The 14,752-nt window shown below is 41.6% G+C and overlaps 1 protein-coding gene across 4 annotated transcripts in view; it reads right to left on the reverse strand.

The window, feature by feature from the left end:
- Nucleotides 1–13,623, reverse strand: part of SPAST (spastin) — a gene marked incomplete at its 5' end in the record, with an annotated part of 54,015 nt that extends 40,392 nt beyond the window's left edge. For all 4 annotated transcript variants that reach the window (XM_079720960.1, XM_079720958.1, XM_079720959.1 and 1 more), the window contains one exon: nt 13,209–13,623. In XM_079720960.1, coding sequence (XP_079577086.1) covers nt 13,209–13,623 — 415 coding nt within the window. The remainder of the gene's footprint in view (nt 1–13,208) is intronic.
- Between the last annotated feature and the right edge of the window lie 1,129 nt (nt 13,624–14,752).

Consider the following 14,752-nt stretch of genomic DNA (forward strand, 5'->3'; position numbering starts at 1 on the left):
ACAGAAGAAAACATAGACAAAATTCTTTGTGATCTTGGCTTAGGCAGACCCTTCTTAGAACATAAAAATCACAAACCTTAAGAGGAAAAAAGTAGGACTTCCCTGGTGGCACAGTGGTTAAGAATCCACCTGCTAATGCAGGGGACAGGGGTTCGAGCCCTGGTCTGGGAAGATCCCACATGCCACGGCGCAACTAAGCCCGTGCACCACACTACAGAGCCTGCACTCCAGAGCCCGTGAGCCACAACTACTGAGCCTGTATGCCACAACTACTGAAGTCCACCCGCCTAGAACCCGTGCTCTGCAACAAGAGAAGGCACCGCAATGAGAAGCCCATGCACCACATCAAAGAGTAGCCCCTGCTCACCGCAACTAGAGAAAGCCTGCACACAGCAACAAAGACCCAACACAGCCAAAAATAAATAAATACATTTTTTAAAAAGAGGAAAAAACTGATAAACCAGACTTCATAAAAATTAAAAGTTCCTGCTCTTCAAAAGATGGATCTGACAATGTAAAGACAGGCCACAGACTGACTGGGAGAGAATATTTGCAAAACAATATGTCTAATAAACGTCTTGTAAGCAGAATATATAGAGAACTCTTAAAATGATTTTTTTAAAAAGTCATTTAAAAATAGTGTGCAAAAGATCAAAACATACAGTTTACCAAAGAAGAGACATACATGGCAAATAAACACAAGAAAAGATGTTCAACATCATTAGCTGTTAGGGAACTACAAATTAAAACTCCAAGATTTTAATTTTGAATGGAAAAAAGTTACAAGTCACATTTGCAGGTGTGACTACAAAATGATACAGCCATTTTGGAAGAGTCTGGTAGTTCCTCATGACATTAACATATACTTATCACATGACCCAGCCCTTCTTCTATGTATTTACCCTAAGAAATAAAAACATCAAAGACCTAGACCTGTACATGAATGTTTACCAGCTTTATTCATAAGAGCTAAAAACTGGAAACAACCCAGATGTCCATCATTTAGTGAACATATTAACAAATTGTGGTACAACCATACATAGACTACTACTCAGCAATAAAAAGAACAAAATACTGATACATGTAGGAACATAGATGAATCTCAAAAACATGCTAAGTGAAAAAAGCCAGACATAAGAGGCTACACACTATATAATGCCATTTACATGACATTCAGTGAAGACAAAACTATAGGGACAAATCAGATTAGTGATTGCCAGAGGCTAAGGGGGAGGCAAAGGGACGGACTACAAAGAGGCACAAGGGAGATTTTGGGGTGATAAAACATTCAATATATTGACTGTGGTGATGGTTTACACAGTTCTTTGTCATAACTCACTGAACTATAGATCCCTAAATAGGGTAAACTTTATATAAATTATACCTCAATAAATCTGATTTTTTAAAAGTGCAATACTCCAACATTTATGTATAAGAACATTTGTTGTGACTTGAATTATAATACTAGAACTAAAATTTTGATTACAAGAGTAAGATTAGAAGAGAAAAACTAGAAAAGTATTTTAAAAACATCTGTTTGAAGGGATCAGAGAATTTTCAAAATAGTATGAAAATTACTAAAATTTGGAAGGAGGGACCATTTCACACCCATTAGGATGGCTGTTTTAAAAAAATTACCAAAATATGGAAAAGAGAAGAGCCAACAGAGGTGAGCCTATGACTTGGGGCACTTTTCTGCTTGAAACAATTGTCAATTCTGAATGCAAATGTGACCAAGAAACTAAGCAGAGCTTTCAGCAGACTCATGGGACTAAGTTGACAAAAAATGAATTCCAGGGCATGCCAAGGAGAATAAGCGGCAATGATTCCAAGATTTTGGTTGGGACCCTGCATCACTGAAGAATTATGAACTAGGCCAGCCTGTACAAGGGCTGACACCCACACTCAAATCACTTCAGTCCCTTAAACTAGGGGAAACTACAAGCCCATAAGCTCCTACGTGATCATCCTTCTGACTAAATTTTTTTTTTAACCTTTGGCCATGCCATGCAGCTTGTGGGATCTTAGTTCCCCGACCACGGATTGAACCCAGGCCCTGGCAGTGAGAGCGCCGAGTCCTGACACTGGACCATCAGGGAATTCCCCCTTTTGACTAAATTATGGCAGAAAAATCAAACCTTACAATGGCGTCCAGCACACAAAAGGCCTTCATGATTCTTGAACAGTTCTTAATTTCCCTTACACATTTCCCTCTTTCCTATATGGGCCCCAACAACATTCAAACTCAACCAACCAGACTACATCAAATCAAGAGAAGAGTGGGATGGCAGAAACTTACAATGGTTGTAGTGGTAGTTGAAATTAATAGCCAATAATGTGAACTACAAGTGAACTACATAATCTAGGACCAACAACAGCCCAAGAGCCAAATAGAGTCAGCTGCCTGTTTTTGTATATAAAACTTTACTGGATCACACCCCCTATATGAGAGTGTTGAATAGTTTTGAAAGAGCACTTGAAATAATTATTAAATATACACACTAATATGTATAAAATAGATAACTAATAAGAACCTGCTGCATAAACAAATAAATAAAATAAAATTCAAAATTCCAAAAAAAAGAGAAATATTTATTAAATGGTTCAACAAAAAACCAAGAGAATGCAAAAATGGGCAAAGGACTTGAATAGACATTTTTCCAAAGAAGATATGCAAATGGCCAATAAGCACATGAAAAGATGCTTGATATCATAAGTCATTAGTGAAATGCAAATCAAAACTATGATGCAATACCACTTCACATTAATTAGGATGGCCATTGTTTAAAAAAAACAGAGACTTCCCTGGCAGTCCAGTGGTTAAGACTCCACACTTCCAATGCAGGGGCCTCGGGTTCGATCCCTGGTTGGGGAACTAGGATCCCACATGCCACATGGTGTGGCCAAAAGATGAAAAAATAAAATAAAGTAAAAATAAATAAATAAAAATAAAACAAGCAAACCTTGAAACTAACAAACGTGAAGAAATTAGAAACCCTTGTGCACTGGTGATGGGAATGTAAAAATGCAAAGCTGGGGACTTCCCTGGTGGTGCAGTGATTAAGAATCCGCCTGTCAATGCAGGCGACACAGGTTTGAGCCCTGGTCTGGGAAGATCCCACATGCCGCAGAGCAACTAAGCCCTTGAGCCACAACCACTGAGCCTGCGCTCTAGAGCCTGTGAGCCACAACTACTGAAGCCCGTGTGCCTAGAGCCCGTGCTCCGCAACAAGAGACGCCAACTCAGTGAGAAGCCCGCGTACCGCGAGAAAGAGTAGCACCCGCTCGCTGCAAGTAGAGAAAGCCCGCTCACGGTAATGAAGACCCAACGCAGCCAAAGATTAAAAAAAATAATTAATTAATTTTAAAAAATATGCTTAAAAAATGCAAAGCTGCTGTGGAAAGCAGTTTGGCAGTCCCTCAAAAAAATTAAACATAATAATTACCTTATGATCCAACAATTCTATTCCTAGGTGGATACTCAAAAGTACTGAAAAGGAACTCAGAGACTTGTATACCAATGTTTATAGTAGCATTATTAACAACAGATGGAAAGAACCCAAATATCCATCAACAGGTAAAGGGATAAACAAAATGTGGTATATACATACAATGGAATATTATTCAGCCTCAAAAAGGAATGAAATCTGTTATATGCTACAAGGCTGATAAACATTGAAATGCTAAGTGAAATGTTAAGACACCAAAGGACAGATATTGTATGACTCCACTTATATGAGGTACCCAGAATATGCAAATTCATAGAGACAGAAAGCAGAACAGAGGTTATCAGGGACTGGGAGGAGGGGAGTATGGAGAAGAGGAAATGGGGAGTTATTGTTTAATGGATGCAGAGTTGCTGTTTGGGATGATGAAAAGCTCTAGAAATGGATAGTGGTGATGGTTACACAGTACTGTGAATGTATTTAATGCCAATGATTTACATACTTTAATTGACTAAAATGGCAAATTTTGTTATCTATCTTTTACTACAATAAAAAAAATGACTAAATGACCCATTATAGGCAGTTTGCTGCTCTCTGGTATACAGCAATGAAAATGAACAATTACTGCCACAAGTAACCTCAAGGATTAATCTGACAAGCATAATGTTGAGCAAAAGGAGCCATACATAAAAAGAAGACATACTGTATGATTTCACTGATAAAGCTCAAGATCAGGCAAAGGTGATTTATGGTGTAAGAAGTTAGGAATTGAAGATACCTTTGTGAAGGGTGGGGAAAGGTAGTGAGCAGAAGGGAGGATTTGAGAAAGGCAGGCTTCTGGAGTAATATTCTATTTCTTGACCTGGTGGGGTTTCAAACTGCTGTGCTCAGTTTAATAATTCATTAAGCAACACACTGACTGTGCATTTTATGTATGCTTTAATAAAAGTGTACTTAAAAACTGAAAAAAATAGAGGAGGAAGATTAAATATATTGAAATGGAAAGTGAGTCCCCATACATTAAGTGAAAAAGGTTACAGATCAGTTTCTATGTAACATGGTTCTTTTCCTCTAATGAATATTTATGTTTATGTAACTAGACAAAATCAGGAAACTTATCAGTAATCATCTCCCTAAGGATAAGATCACAGAAGATTTTCACTTTCTATATTTGTGCATTATTTTAATTTTTGGGTTGTGTTACTGTACAAGCAACAAAAATACCGATGTTATCCATCCTTAAATAAAGATAATAATAGTGGAGGGACTTCCCTGGTGGTCCAGTGGTTAAGAATCCGCCTTCCAGTACAGGGGACACGGGTTCAATCCCTGGTCAGGGAACTAAAATCCCACATGCCGCGGGGCAACTAAGCCCGCATGCGCAACTACTGAGCCCACGCACCACAACTAGAGAAGCCTGCACGCCACAACAAAGAGCCCATGCGTGGAAACAAAAGATCCCACAATGAAGATCCCGTGTGCTGCAGCTAAGACCCAACACAGCCAAATTAATTAACTAATTAATTTTTTAAAAAGTAAATCTATATTCTGTTTAAAAAAAAAAGAATAGCAGACTAATTTGTGAATCATCAACTGCATCTTTTCACTCACATGTTAGTGGTACCCAGATTGCCACAAGAAGGGTCAAAACATGAGTAGTTTGGGTAGGGAGAGAGGATGATGTCAGTTTGCAAGTATGTGAGTTAGAAGACAGAGATTTAAGTCCTTCTCCATCATTTAATAGCTGTATGACTTTGGGAAAGTCTGGCAATTGCTCTGAGTTTTAGTCTCCTTACCTAAAAACAAGATGACATTTCTTTTACCTCGTGAGTTGTGGCAAAGATCAAATGAAACAGGGCATGGGATAATACTTTAATAAAGAGGTATGTAAAAAATTACCTTTATCATACTTAGTAAATTTGTTAATAAATATAAATCCTTCTACTCCAGAACTGTATGCACTGTTGTATTTTAGCTCATAAAGCCCACTGCTTTTAACTTATCTATTTAGTCCTTCTTAAGCATCATTCTACAAACAACTCCAGGGAGTAAGTACATCCATTTTCCTACACAATTTTTTGCTAGCAACTTGCAAGTGTCACACTAGCGGAATAACGGGTATCTTTAAAAATTTTACAGTAGATTTTAATGTGTGCTAATCCACAATAAACCACAGAGACCATGAAGCATCAGACTAACAGCCCCCTGATTAATTCTCTCATAGTTCACTATCACAGAAAGGATCCTTTCTACTCTGTTTTAATTCAGCAAAAAAAGGCCATATTTGCTTTCATGTTCAACCATCAAGGTTTATTTCTGAAGATTTATTTTTTCCCATTTAATTGGAAAGGTTTTGAATCCTATGTAAAGGAATCATTACAGTTTTGGACACTTTCTTTAAACCTTAAGAATTTCAATCAATTTATCTTCTTTAAAAGTCTTTTTTAATTTACTATGGATGGTAGGTAATTTTAATTTTCTTCTGTGCATTTTTGGTATTTTCCAATTCTCTATCAAGAGCTTGCATTCAGGGCTTCCCTGGTGGCACAGTGGTTGAGAGTCCGCCTGCTGATGCAGGGGACACGGGTTCATGCCCCTGGCCAGGAAGATCCCACATGCCACGGAGCGGCTGGGCCCGTGAGCCATGGCCGCTGAGCCTGAGTGTCCGGAGCCTGTGCTCCGCAACGAGAGAGGCCGCAACAGTGAGAGGACCGCAAACCGCCAAAAAAAAAAAAAAAAAAAAGAGCTTGCATTCATACATGAGTACATACATGAGAATAAAAAATCATTTCATCTGTTTTGTAATAAAAAGCTAGGATACTAAGTGACGCTAAGGGGAGACTTCCATCTGTTTTTTCTGAACAAAGGGTCACAATTAGCAAAAATATTTTTATATCACTCTTCAGATAATTCGCCTTCTTCTTCAAATCTCATTTAGACTGCTGCTGTTTCATAAAAAGAGTAGTAAAAACTAGGTACCAAGGTTTAACAATGTTGTAACATAACCTCTAGAGGCTGTAACCTTAAAAGAACTGTAAAATTCATAACAATAGTTCCGGGGCTTCCCTGGTGGCACAGTGGTTAAGAATCTGCCTGCCAGGGCTTCCCTGGTGGCGCAGTGGTTGAGAATCTGCCTGCTAATGCAGGGGACACGGGTTCGAGCCCTGGTCTGGGAGGATCCCACGTGCCACGGAGCAACTGGGCCCGTGAGCCACAACTACTGAGCCTGCACGTCTGGAGCCTGTGCTCTGCAGCAAGAGAGGCCGCGATAGTGGGAGGCCCACGCACCGCGAAGAAGAGTGGCCCTCGCTTGCCACAACTAGAGAAAGCCCTCACACAGAAACAAAGACCCAACACAGCAAAAATAAATAAATAAATAAATAAACTCCTACCCCCATCATCTTAAAAAAAAAAAAAAAAAGAATCCGCCTGCCAATGCAGGGGACATAGGTTCGAGCCCTGGTCCGGGAAGATCCCACATGCTGTGGAGCAACTAAGCCCGTGCACCACAACTACTGAGCCTGTGCTCTAGAGCCCATGAGCCAAAACCACTCAGCTCTCGTGCCACAACTACTGAAGCCCATGCGTCTACAGCCCGTGCTCCACAACAAGAAGCCACCGCAGTGAGAAGCCCGTGCACCGCAACGAAGAGTAGCCCCCACTCGCCACAACTAGAGAAAGCCCGTGCACAGCAACGAAGACCCAGCACAGCCAAAAATAAGTAAATTAAATAAATAAAAATTTTAAAAGTTTGTAAAATAAATAAATAAATAACAATAGTTCCCATTTTCTGAGGACCTACTATGTGCAGACACTAAGTACTTTACAAACATTATCTCAGTGTAATAAGTAACTTGCCCAAGATCCTGTGGAGCCAGAATTCAAATGTCAATTTAGATAAGAGGCACTGCAATTTAAAAAGGATAAAATTAGACTCTCAAACCTGAGATAAAGAAAAGCAGCCCCTGACATCCAGGAGTTGGTACCGTCAACTAAGCCTTGGTGTAACAAGGAAATGACCTGACATTACAACTAAGCCTTGGTGTTCTACTGAGTATAAACAATTCCACAGAACAACAACATCAGACAAGGTCACTCTATGATCATGATGGATGAAGACAAAAATGAGACCACTCTACAATCATGCCTAACACAGACAAAATGTGAACACTGGCCAAGCCATGAAACACCAAACATCCCCCTCTTCGGGCTAATGACTGCTTCTTAACCAATTGCAGCTTCATCCTCACTCTAGTCTTCTCTCTTTCTGGGTTAGATTTAAGATACTTAATCAGAGAATTATCCCCAATTCCTGAAAACATCCAGTCCAGAGCAAAACTCTGCTTCCTTAAATCCTCCTTAAAATCACCTAATACAAGCCCAAATTCTGTAAGTTCTTTTTAGCCTTTTCCTGAGATACACCATGGTTCTCCATGGTGTGTGTTCTCTTGGTTACAATAAGTAATAAATCCCACTTGTTCAGCCATAGATGGGTGTTCTAGTGAAAGCTCACTGAAAGGAACTGACAAAATCCACTTAAGAACAACAACTAATTCTCTCCCTCTCTACTGCAGCATAAAATATCTGCAAAAGAACAGAAAGATATGTGAATAAGTATAACATGTCTAGCTATACCTATATAGCTGTAAAACACTTACTAGTCCCAAGAAAATTGTGGATTTTGACATTTTTCTTTCCTCACTACCAGAACGAACCACTGAGATGTGAGTGTGTTCAAAGATGTTTTATTCTATAGGATGTCTAGCATGAGCATTTGTTAATAATTCACAAAGCAAGAGAAAAAAAGGCTAGCTCACTGATTAATACCTTCACTGATCTTATACAGGTCAAGAGAGTGGAAAATGAGTAGAAAAGTAGAGAATCTACACTTTGCCATAATTGAAAAATCCAACTACTACTGGGTAGAGCACAGAGAATAAGATAGTGGAAAAGAGGCAGGAAGGGTTAGGGAAGATCCTTCTTCAATAATTTAATATCCATTTACTGACTACCCCTTAATTGTCATCAGGATGACTAACAATAATCTTAGGAATCTAGTTACCAGGTGAGTTTTATACGGTTCAACTGTATTCTGTATTAGGAAGAATATAAACTGCAATAAAAATCAGCTAAAAACAGAACAAGGAATGAAGTTCATAAAAGTGGCTGCCTTTTTGTCTCTTTAGTGCAAATGCCACTAAATATTCTTGAAGAGAAATATAAAGTGTTTATTGTTTATTTAATAAAAAATAATGTTATTCTCTGGGAAAAGTATGATATTATCAGAATGTCCATCCATCAGAATAATTCTTTCCTTGTTCTAATCATTTAAAGCAGAAATCAGGCACAAGAAAATTGTCTGAAATCAATCCTTTCAAAATGTTATCTAGTAGTTTTTAGGAATAAAAGAAAGTATACCAAATCTGATACTTCTGATATCTAATCTCTAGCTTCACCTTCTGAAAATAGATGTGGATAAGCAAGTATTTTGTGTGTTTTAAATAAAGTACTACATTGGATTATATGAAATTATAGTACATGGTAACTAATTTTTTAAAAAACCTTCCGTTTTAAATATAAACTGACTAGGAATAAATAAAAAAGGATTTTATTTAGATAACATCTATCCTTGATGCCAGATGCTGCAGCCCTATCTTATCCTGAGAAACTGGCTCTCTCTCTTTCATACAATACATTGGGCCCTTACTGTCTGTCAAGTCCTACACACTTGAGGTACTGAGCCACACCTGAAGAACCTGCACCACTGTATTACTCAGGAGACCCCAGGCTTGTCTACCAGCAGGAGCCACCCAAGGCACGTTAGGTCACGTTCTGGTTAATCCAAAGAACCACTATTACAACCTTCTCTTCTCCCCCAAGTATTCCAAGGGGCCCTTGGAATTACAAAACAGAGAACCTGCTTCATATAAAACAAACAGGGGCTTCCCTGGTGGCGCAGTGGTTAAGAATCTGCCTCCCAATGCAGGGGACACGGGTTCGAGCCCTGGTCCGGGAAGATCCCACACGGCGTGGAGCAACTAAGCCTCTGCGCCACAACTACTGAGCCTGTGCTCTAGAGCCCACAAGCCACAACTACTGAGCCCATGTGCCACACCTACTGAAGCCCGCGCACCTAGAGCCCGTGCTCTGCAACAAGAGAAGGCACCGCAATGAGAAGCCTGCGCACCGCAACAAAGAGTAGCCCCCACTTGCCGCAACTAGAGAAAGCCCACACGGAGACAAAAATAAATTTATTTTTTTTAAAAATAGCTTGGTTTCAGATAAATTTAGGCCTTTATGAAAGTTCAGTGTCAAAGTTGAGTATGCCATAAAAAAGAATAAAATTCAAAATAAACAGCCACCTTATAAACCACATTTATGTATTACCTTGTTAAAATAAGATTTAATTTGGCCTTTATTATTTGAAGGCACCAAATGTGTCAATTAACTAATATCACTACAGTCTGAAATAGCCCACTTCACCTGATGAAATAAAGTGGCTTTCAGTATATTTAGAAGCTAGGTCAAGTTTTTAACGGAAAGGGATTGCACGACATTACTAGCCCCTTAATGGTTTAGGGGCTAACTACAGAGTTAGGAAACCTTTGAACACTATCCAATTCATTTCAATTTGTTCGTATATATTTTGATGCAGTAGGAAAGAGGGAGAATAAAATTCTTCTGAAATTAAGTTCTGTATTGTCAAGGATGGCTGAGAGGCAAATAAACTTCAAATGTGAACTCTGGCAACCACTGAATTAAAGGTAAAGTAAAAACATTTTCAATATGCTAAAGGAAAAATTTGAGATAGAAGAGAACCACGACAATGTAAACTCAGTTTTACTTCACTGTCAAAGGAAAATTAATATAACTAATTTGTTTCAGTTCGAACTAATTTGTCATATAATGCATCAGTTGTAGAACTCAAACTAGAGTTATTGCCTGTTCTGCTGTCCACTTTATAAACTAACTGTATAAATAAAGCAAAACCTTTGAATAGAAACATTATCAGCTGAGAGTGAAATATGTGGTACAGAGATTGCTGAAAATATTTACACTTAAATATTTTAAGAGGAATTAAATATAATAGACGTATATATGCGATACCCAAAGATAAGTCACCAGCATGAAACCCAAGGTCTGAATTCCACTTCCATTACCTACCCCTCACATGGAACTGATTTCTCTTTAAATCTAAGAGTCCAGGATCCTTTTTTTTTAATACCTAAGTTTTCCTTGACCTCTTATGCTACCTCCCAACTCCCATCACCCAGTGTTAACAAAATTTCTTTGTATTTACTGGAATTGATCTACCCTTAAATATATTCCCTCTATTCTAAAACAACTTTTGACCTAGATTAGTAAACTTCAAAGGACTCTATTACAATAAAACAGTGCAATAAAACAGTGCTTCTCTAGGAAGGGATAATGGTATGCTTCTTCATCCTCCCTAGGAGATCGTGGATGCTCCTTAGAGATAAAACATGAAGCAACAGGGAGTTCCCTGGTGGCGCAGTGGTTAAGAATCCACCTGCCAATGCCAGGGACACGGGTTTGAGCCCTGGTCCGGGAAGATCCCACATACCGTGGAGCAACTAAGCCCGTGCACCACAACTACTGAGCCTGCAAGCCAAAACTACTGAAGCCCACACGCCTAGAGGCTGTGCTCCGCAACAAGAGAAGCCACTGCAACAAGAAGCTGTGCCCCTCAACGAAGAGCAGCCCCTGCTTGCCACAACTAGAAAAAGCCCACACGCAGCAACAAAGACCCAACGCAGACAAAAATGAATAAATATTTTAAATATATATTTAAAAAAAAGAATGAAGAGATTAAAAACTTCCCTCCCCAAACACATGGTATTCTTTTCTTAAATGTGCTTTAAAAAAAATAAATTTATTTATTTATTTGTTTTTATTTTTGGCTGTATTAGGTCTTTGCTGCTGCCCATGGGCGTTCTCTAGTTGAGGCAAGTGGGGGCTACTCTTCGTTGTGGTGCGCAGGCTTCTCATTGTCGTGGCTTCTCTTGTTGCAGAGCATGGGCTCTAGAGCGCAGGCTCAGTAGTTGTGGCGCATGGGCTTAGTTGCTCCGCAGCCTGTGGGATCTTCCCAGGCCAGGGATTGAACCCATGTCCCTAGAATTGGCAGGTGGATTCTTAACCACTGCACCACCAGGGAAGCCCCACGCCTCCTTTCTTCAACGTTCTTAACCTCCACTCTGTCCAAAACCCATGAATACCTGCCTCCTTCCTTATATCCTACTTCTCAGTCCAAGGCCTCACAAAGGAAATAAGTTTCAACAAAACTGACATTCTAGAACAGTTTCTGGAGTTGGTAGTGGAGACACTACAAATGAACTGCAGATTGCTTTTTTTTTTTTTTAAACTAATGGACAATAAAAATGAGTAGTTAGAGGGAAAAGAAGATCTCAGCATACTGGAGTTGGGACGAAAGGAGGGATTTTCAAAATGCTATAAGACTCCTTCTAACTCCATAAAAAATTTGGCATTAGCAATTAGCATAGGTTTGGAATGACCTGCTTTAATCTTTTGAACCTCAGTTTGTTCATCTGTAAAATGCTGATACTAACAGTACCTTCACCTCGCAGGGTAATTGTGAGGACTAAACAGATAACACATGCAAAGCTAAAAGCATACAGTGCCTAGCCTATAGAAAGACTAAAAAACGTTAGCTTAAAAGAAACCTGAAGGATGTAGTACCCTTGCTTTCATTCAGAAATAGAAATCTTTAAATTTTATTGTAAAATGGTATTATAAATTAATCCTATTCACTCAATTTCTTTAAAATTTATTTATTTATTTATTTTTGGCCGCATTGAGTCTTCTTCATTGCCACGAGTGCGGCCTTCTCATTGCAGTGGCTTCTTTTGTTGTGGAGCACCGGCCCTAGGTGCGCAGGCTTCAGTAGTTGTGGCTTGCAGGCTCTAGAGCGCAGGCTCAGTAGTTGTGGTGCATGGGCTTAGTGGCTCCACGGCATGTTTGGATCTTCCCGGACCAGGGATCAAACCCGTGTCCCCTGCGTTGGCAGGCGGATTCTTAACCACTGCCCCACCAGGGAAGTCCTCACTCAATATTTCAATTTAAAAATGTAGAGGTTACCTTGGAACACTTACTTAGATGAGATCAAATTAACCAGGAGCAAAAGTTTTATACTAAAATAGAACTTTATTGAAAAATACTTAGAAGTCATTACATTGATAAAAATGACTGTTATGAAACTTTTAAAACAGTGCAAATTCAGCTGTAATCATATGCAGCTGTTCCTTTCAAAACTGAGTCACCATTTGTTCTTTTTTTCTGACACTACAGTACTCTGCTTTCACTAAAAGCCTATAACAAGGCACAGCTTCTTCGATATCAAAACCTTTTGGAAAACCTGGCTCAGAGGAAGCCACTCACTGTTTACAGCGCTAGAAAGGATCTGTGTGGTCACTCTAGGACAACTGTCACTGTCACCAGCACGTCTGGGTGTCTCATAAGGGACTTGGGTCATGCAGAAGTGTAGGTGTAGGCTAGTGTCTGAAACAAAGTCACCGGCTAGGGTGCCTGAGAGGAGAGAGGTGTTTAACTGAGAATCGTGGAGGACGAGGGTCTAACCCGAGGAAGCAGTCTCACCGGACAGATCAATTACGGGGGAGCACCAACCGGCTCCCGCAGGAAAGGGACGCAGGTGTTGCCCTCCCTCGGCGACCCCACCGCTTTCTTCCCGGCGCCGCCGCCCCCTCCCCCCAGGCCCCCAGTTACCTTTCTCGTCCTCATCGATGCGCAGAGCAACGGAGATGTACTCGAAGGCCTGCTTGTGGAAGGCTCGGACGCGCTCGGCCTCCCCACCTGGCACTGGCGCCGGGGGCGAGGCCGAGGCCGGCGCCGGCGCGGCCCCGGAGCTCCTCTTGGCGGCCATGAGGGCGCGGGAGAGGCGCTGGCAGAGCCACACGAAGAGGAGCCCCAGGTGGAAAGCGACCAAACGCAGCAGCGCGAAGCCTACGAACAGCGGGTAGGAGAAGTAGTACAGGTTCCGCTTATGCGGCGATTGGGGCGAAGGGGCCGGCCTGGGGGCGGGGCGGGAGGGGGCCAGGCAGTGGGGCGGAGGCCTGGGAGGCACCGGGCTGCTGGGGCCGCCGGAGCCTTTCTTCTTCCCTCTTCCACCCGGAGAATTCATTCACAGCTCCCACTGCCGCCGCCGCCATAACCCGCCTCCCGCAGACCGACGGCAGCCAAGCGACGGCGGCGGCCACTGGGACGGCAAGGGCCACAGACCCTCACGCGCCCGCCGGTCCCAGGAGCTCGGCACCCCGGCGCGCTGCTCTCCAGCCCCGCCCCTTTCTCCTTGCTCGGCCAGGAGCACAACCCCTTCTCCTCCTCCTGCGGTCGGTAGCTCCTGCCCCTCCCTCTCTGTCCTCTCAGCCGCTTGGTAGCTCAGAACCGCGGCCGGGCGCGCACGCGTACGCGCACGCCCTCCCGAGTCTTTCTCAGGCGCGTGCGCGCACGCCGCCGTCTTTGTTGCCCTGAGCTCTTACTGCGCGTGTGCGGCTCCCGCCACTCCGTCCCTTCCCCGCGGAACTACATTTCCCAGTGTGCAGTTCGGCCTACGTCTGCCATAGGGACCGGTCGCTCAGTCGACTTCGCTGACCCTGGGAGCTCTTTAGCAGGGAGCTTAGGCTATCAACTCACTGGAGGGACCGCTGCAGCTTGGGGTCGCTCGGCTAGTTCTCAGGGCCGTCTTACGGTGTCATAGTTTTCTTATATTTCTTTCAGCATTTTCTGCCAGTCTTCCGCAAAGGATGGTTGATCTGAGTTCCATCACAGAAGTAATGGGTCCCAATCTAGTAATTATTATGAGAGGATAGCAGTTGTAGAGGCGTACAAAAACTTAAGGTCACCAAAAACGAAACTGTTAGCTCATTGTGATGGAATCATCAGTTCCAGAGATTTAATTATTAAATTAGTACGTGTTGACATGTCTAGTCTGAAGAATTAATGTTTGAATAAGGGAATCCTTAGGTTTTGTTCAGTAATCCCATACCTCCTGAGCATTTCAGACTGGGCCTTTTTTTTTTTTTTTTTTTTAATTCTACTCGACTTCGCTTCCTGTATTCTCATGAGCTGCAAGCACAGAACCCTGCTTCCCAGATCACAGAGGTGGAAGCACTAGGTTAACCATACTCTCCTAGAAACTGGAATCTTGGATGGAAACGCACTGGGGTAGAAGGTAGTAAGAATTGAGTGTTCTAAAGAGCTGCGCTATCAGTTTATTTCATTGAGATCCGCAGAACTACCAGGTTCCTGGA

Source organism: Hyperoodon ampullatus (genome assembly GCF_949752795.1).
Source record: "Hyperoodon ampullatus genome assembly, chromosome: 15".
Lineage (NCBI taxonomy): Eukaryota > Metazoa > Chordata > Mammalia > Artiodactyla > Ziphiidae > Hyperoodon > Hyperoodon ampullatus.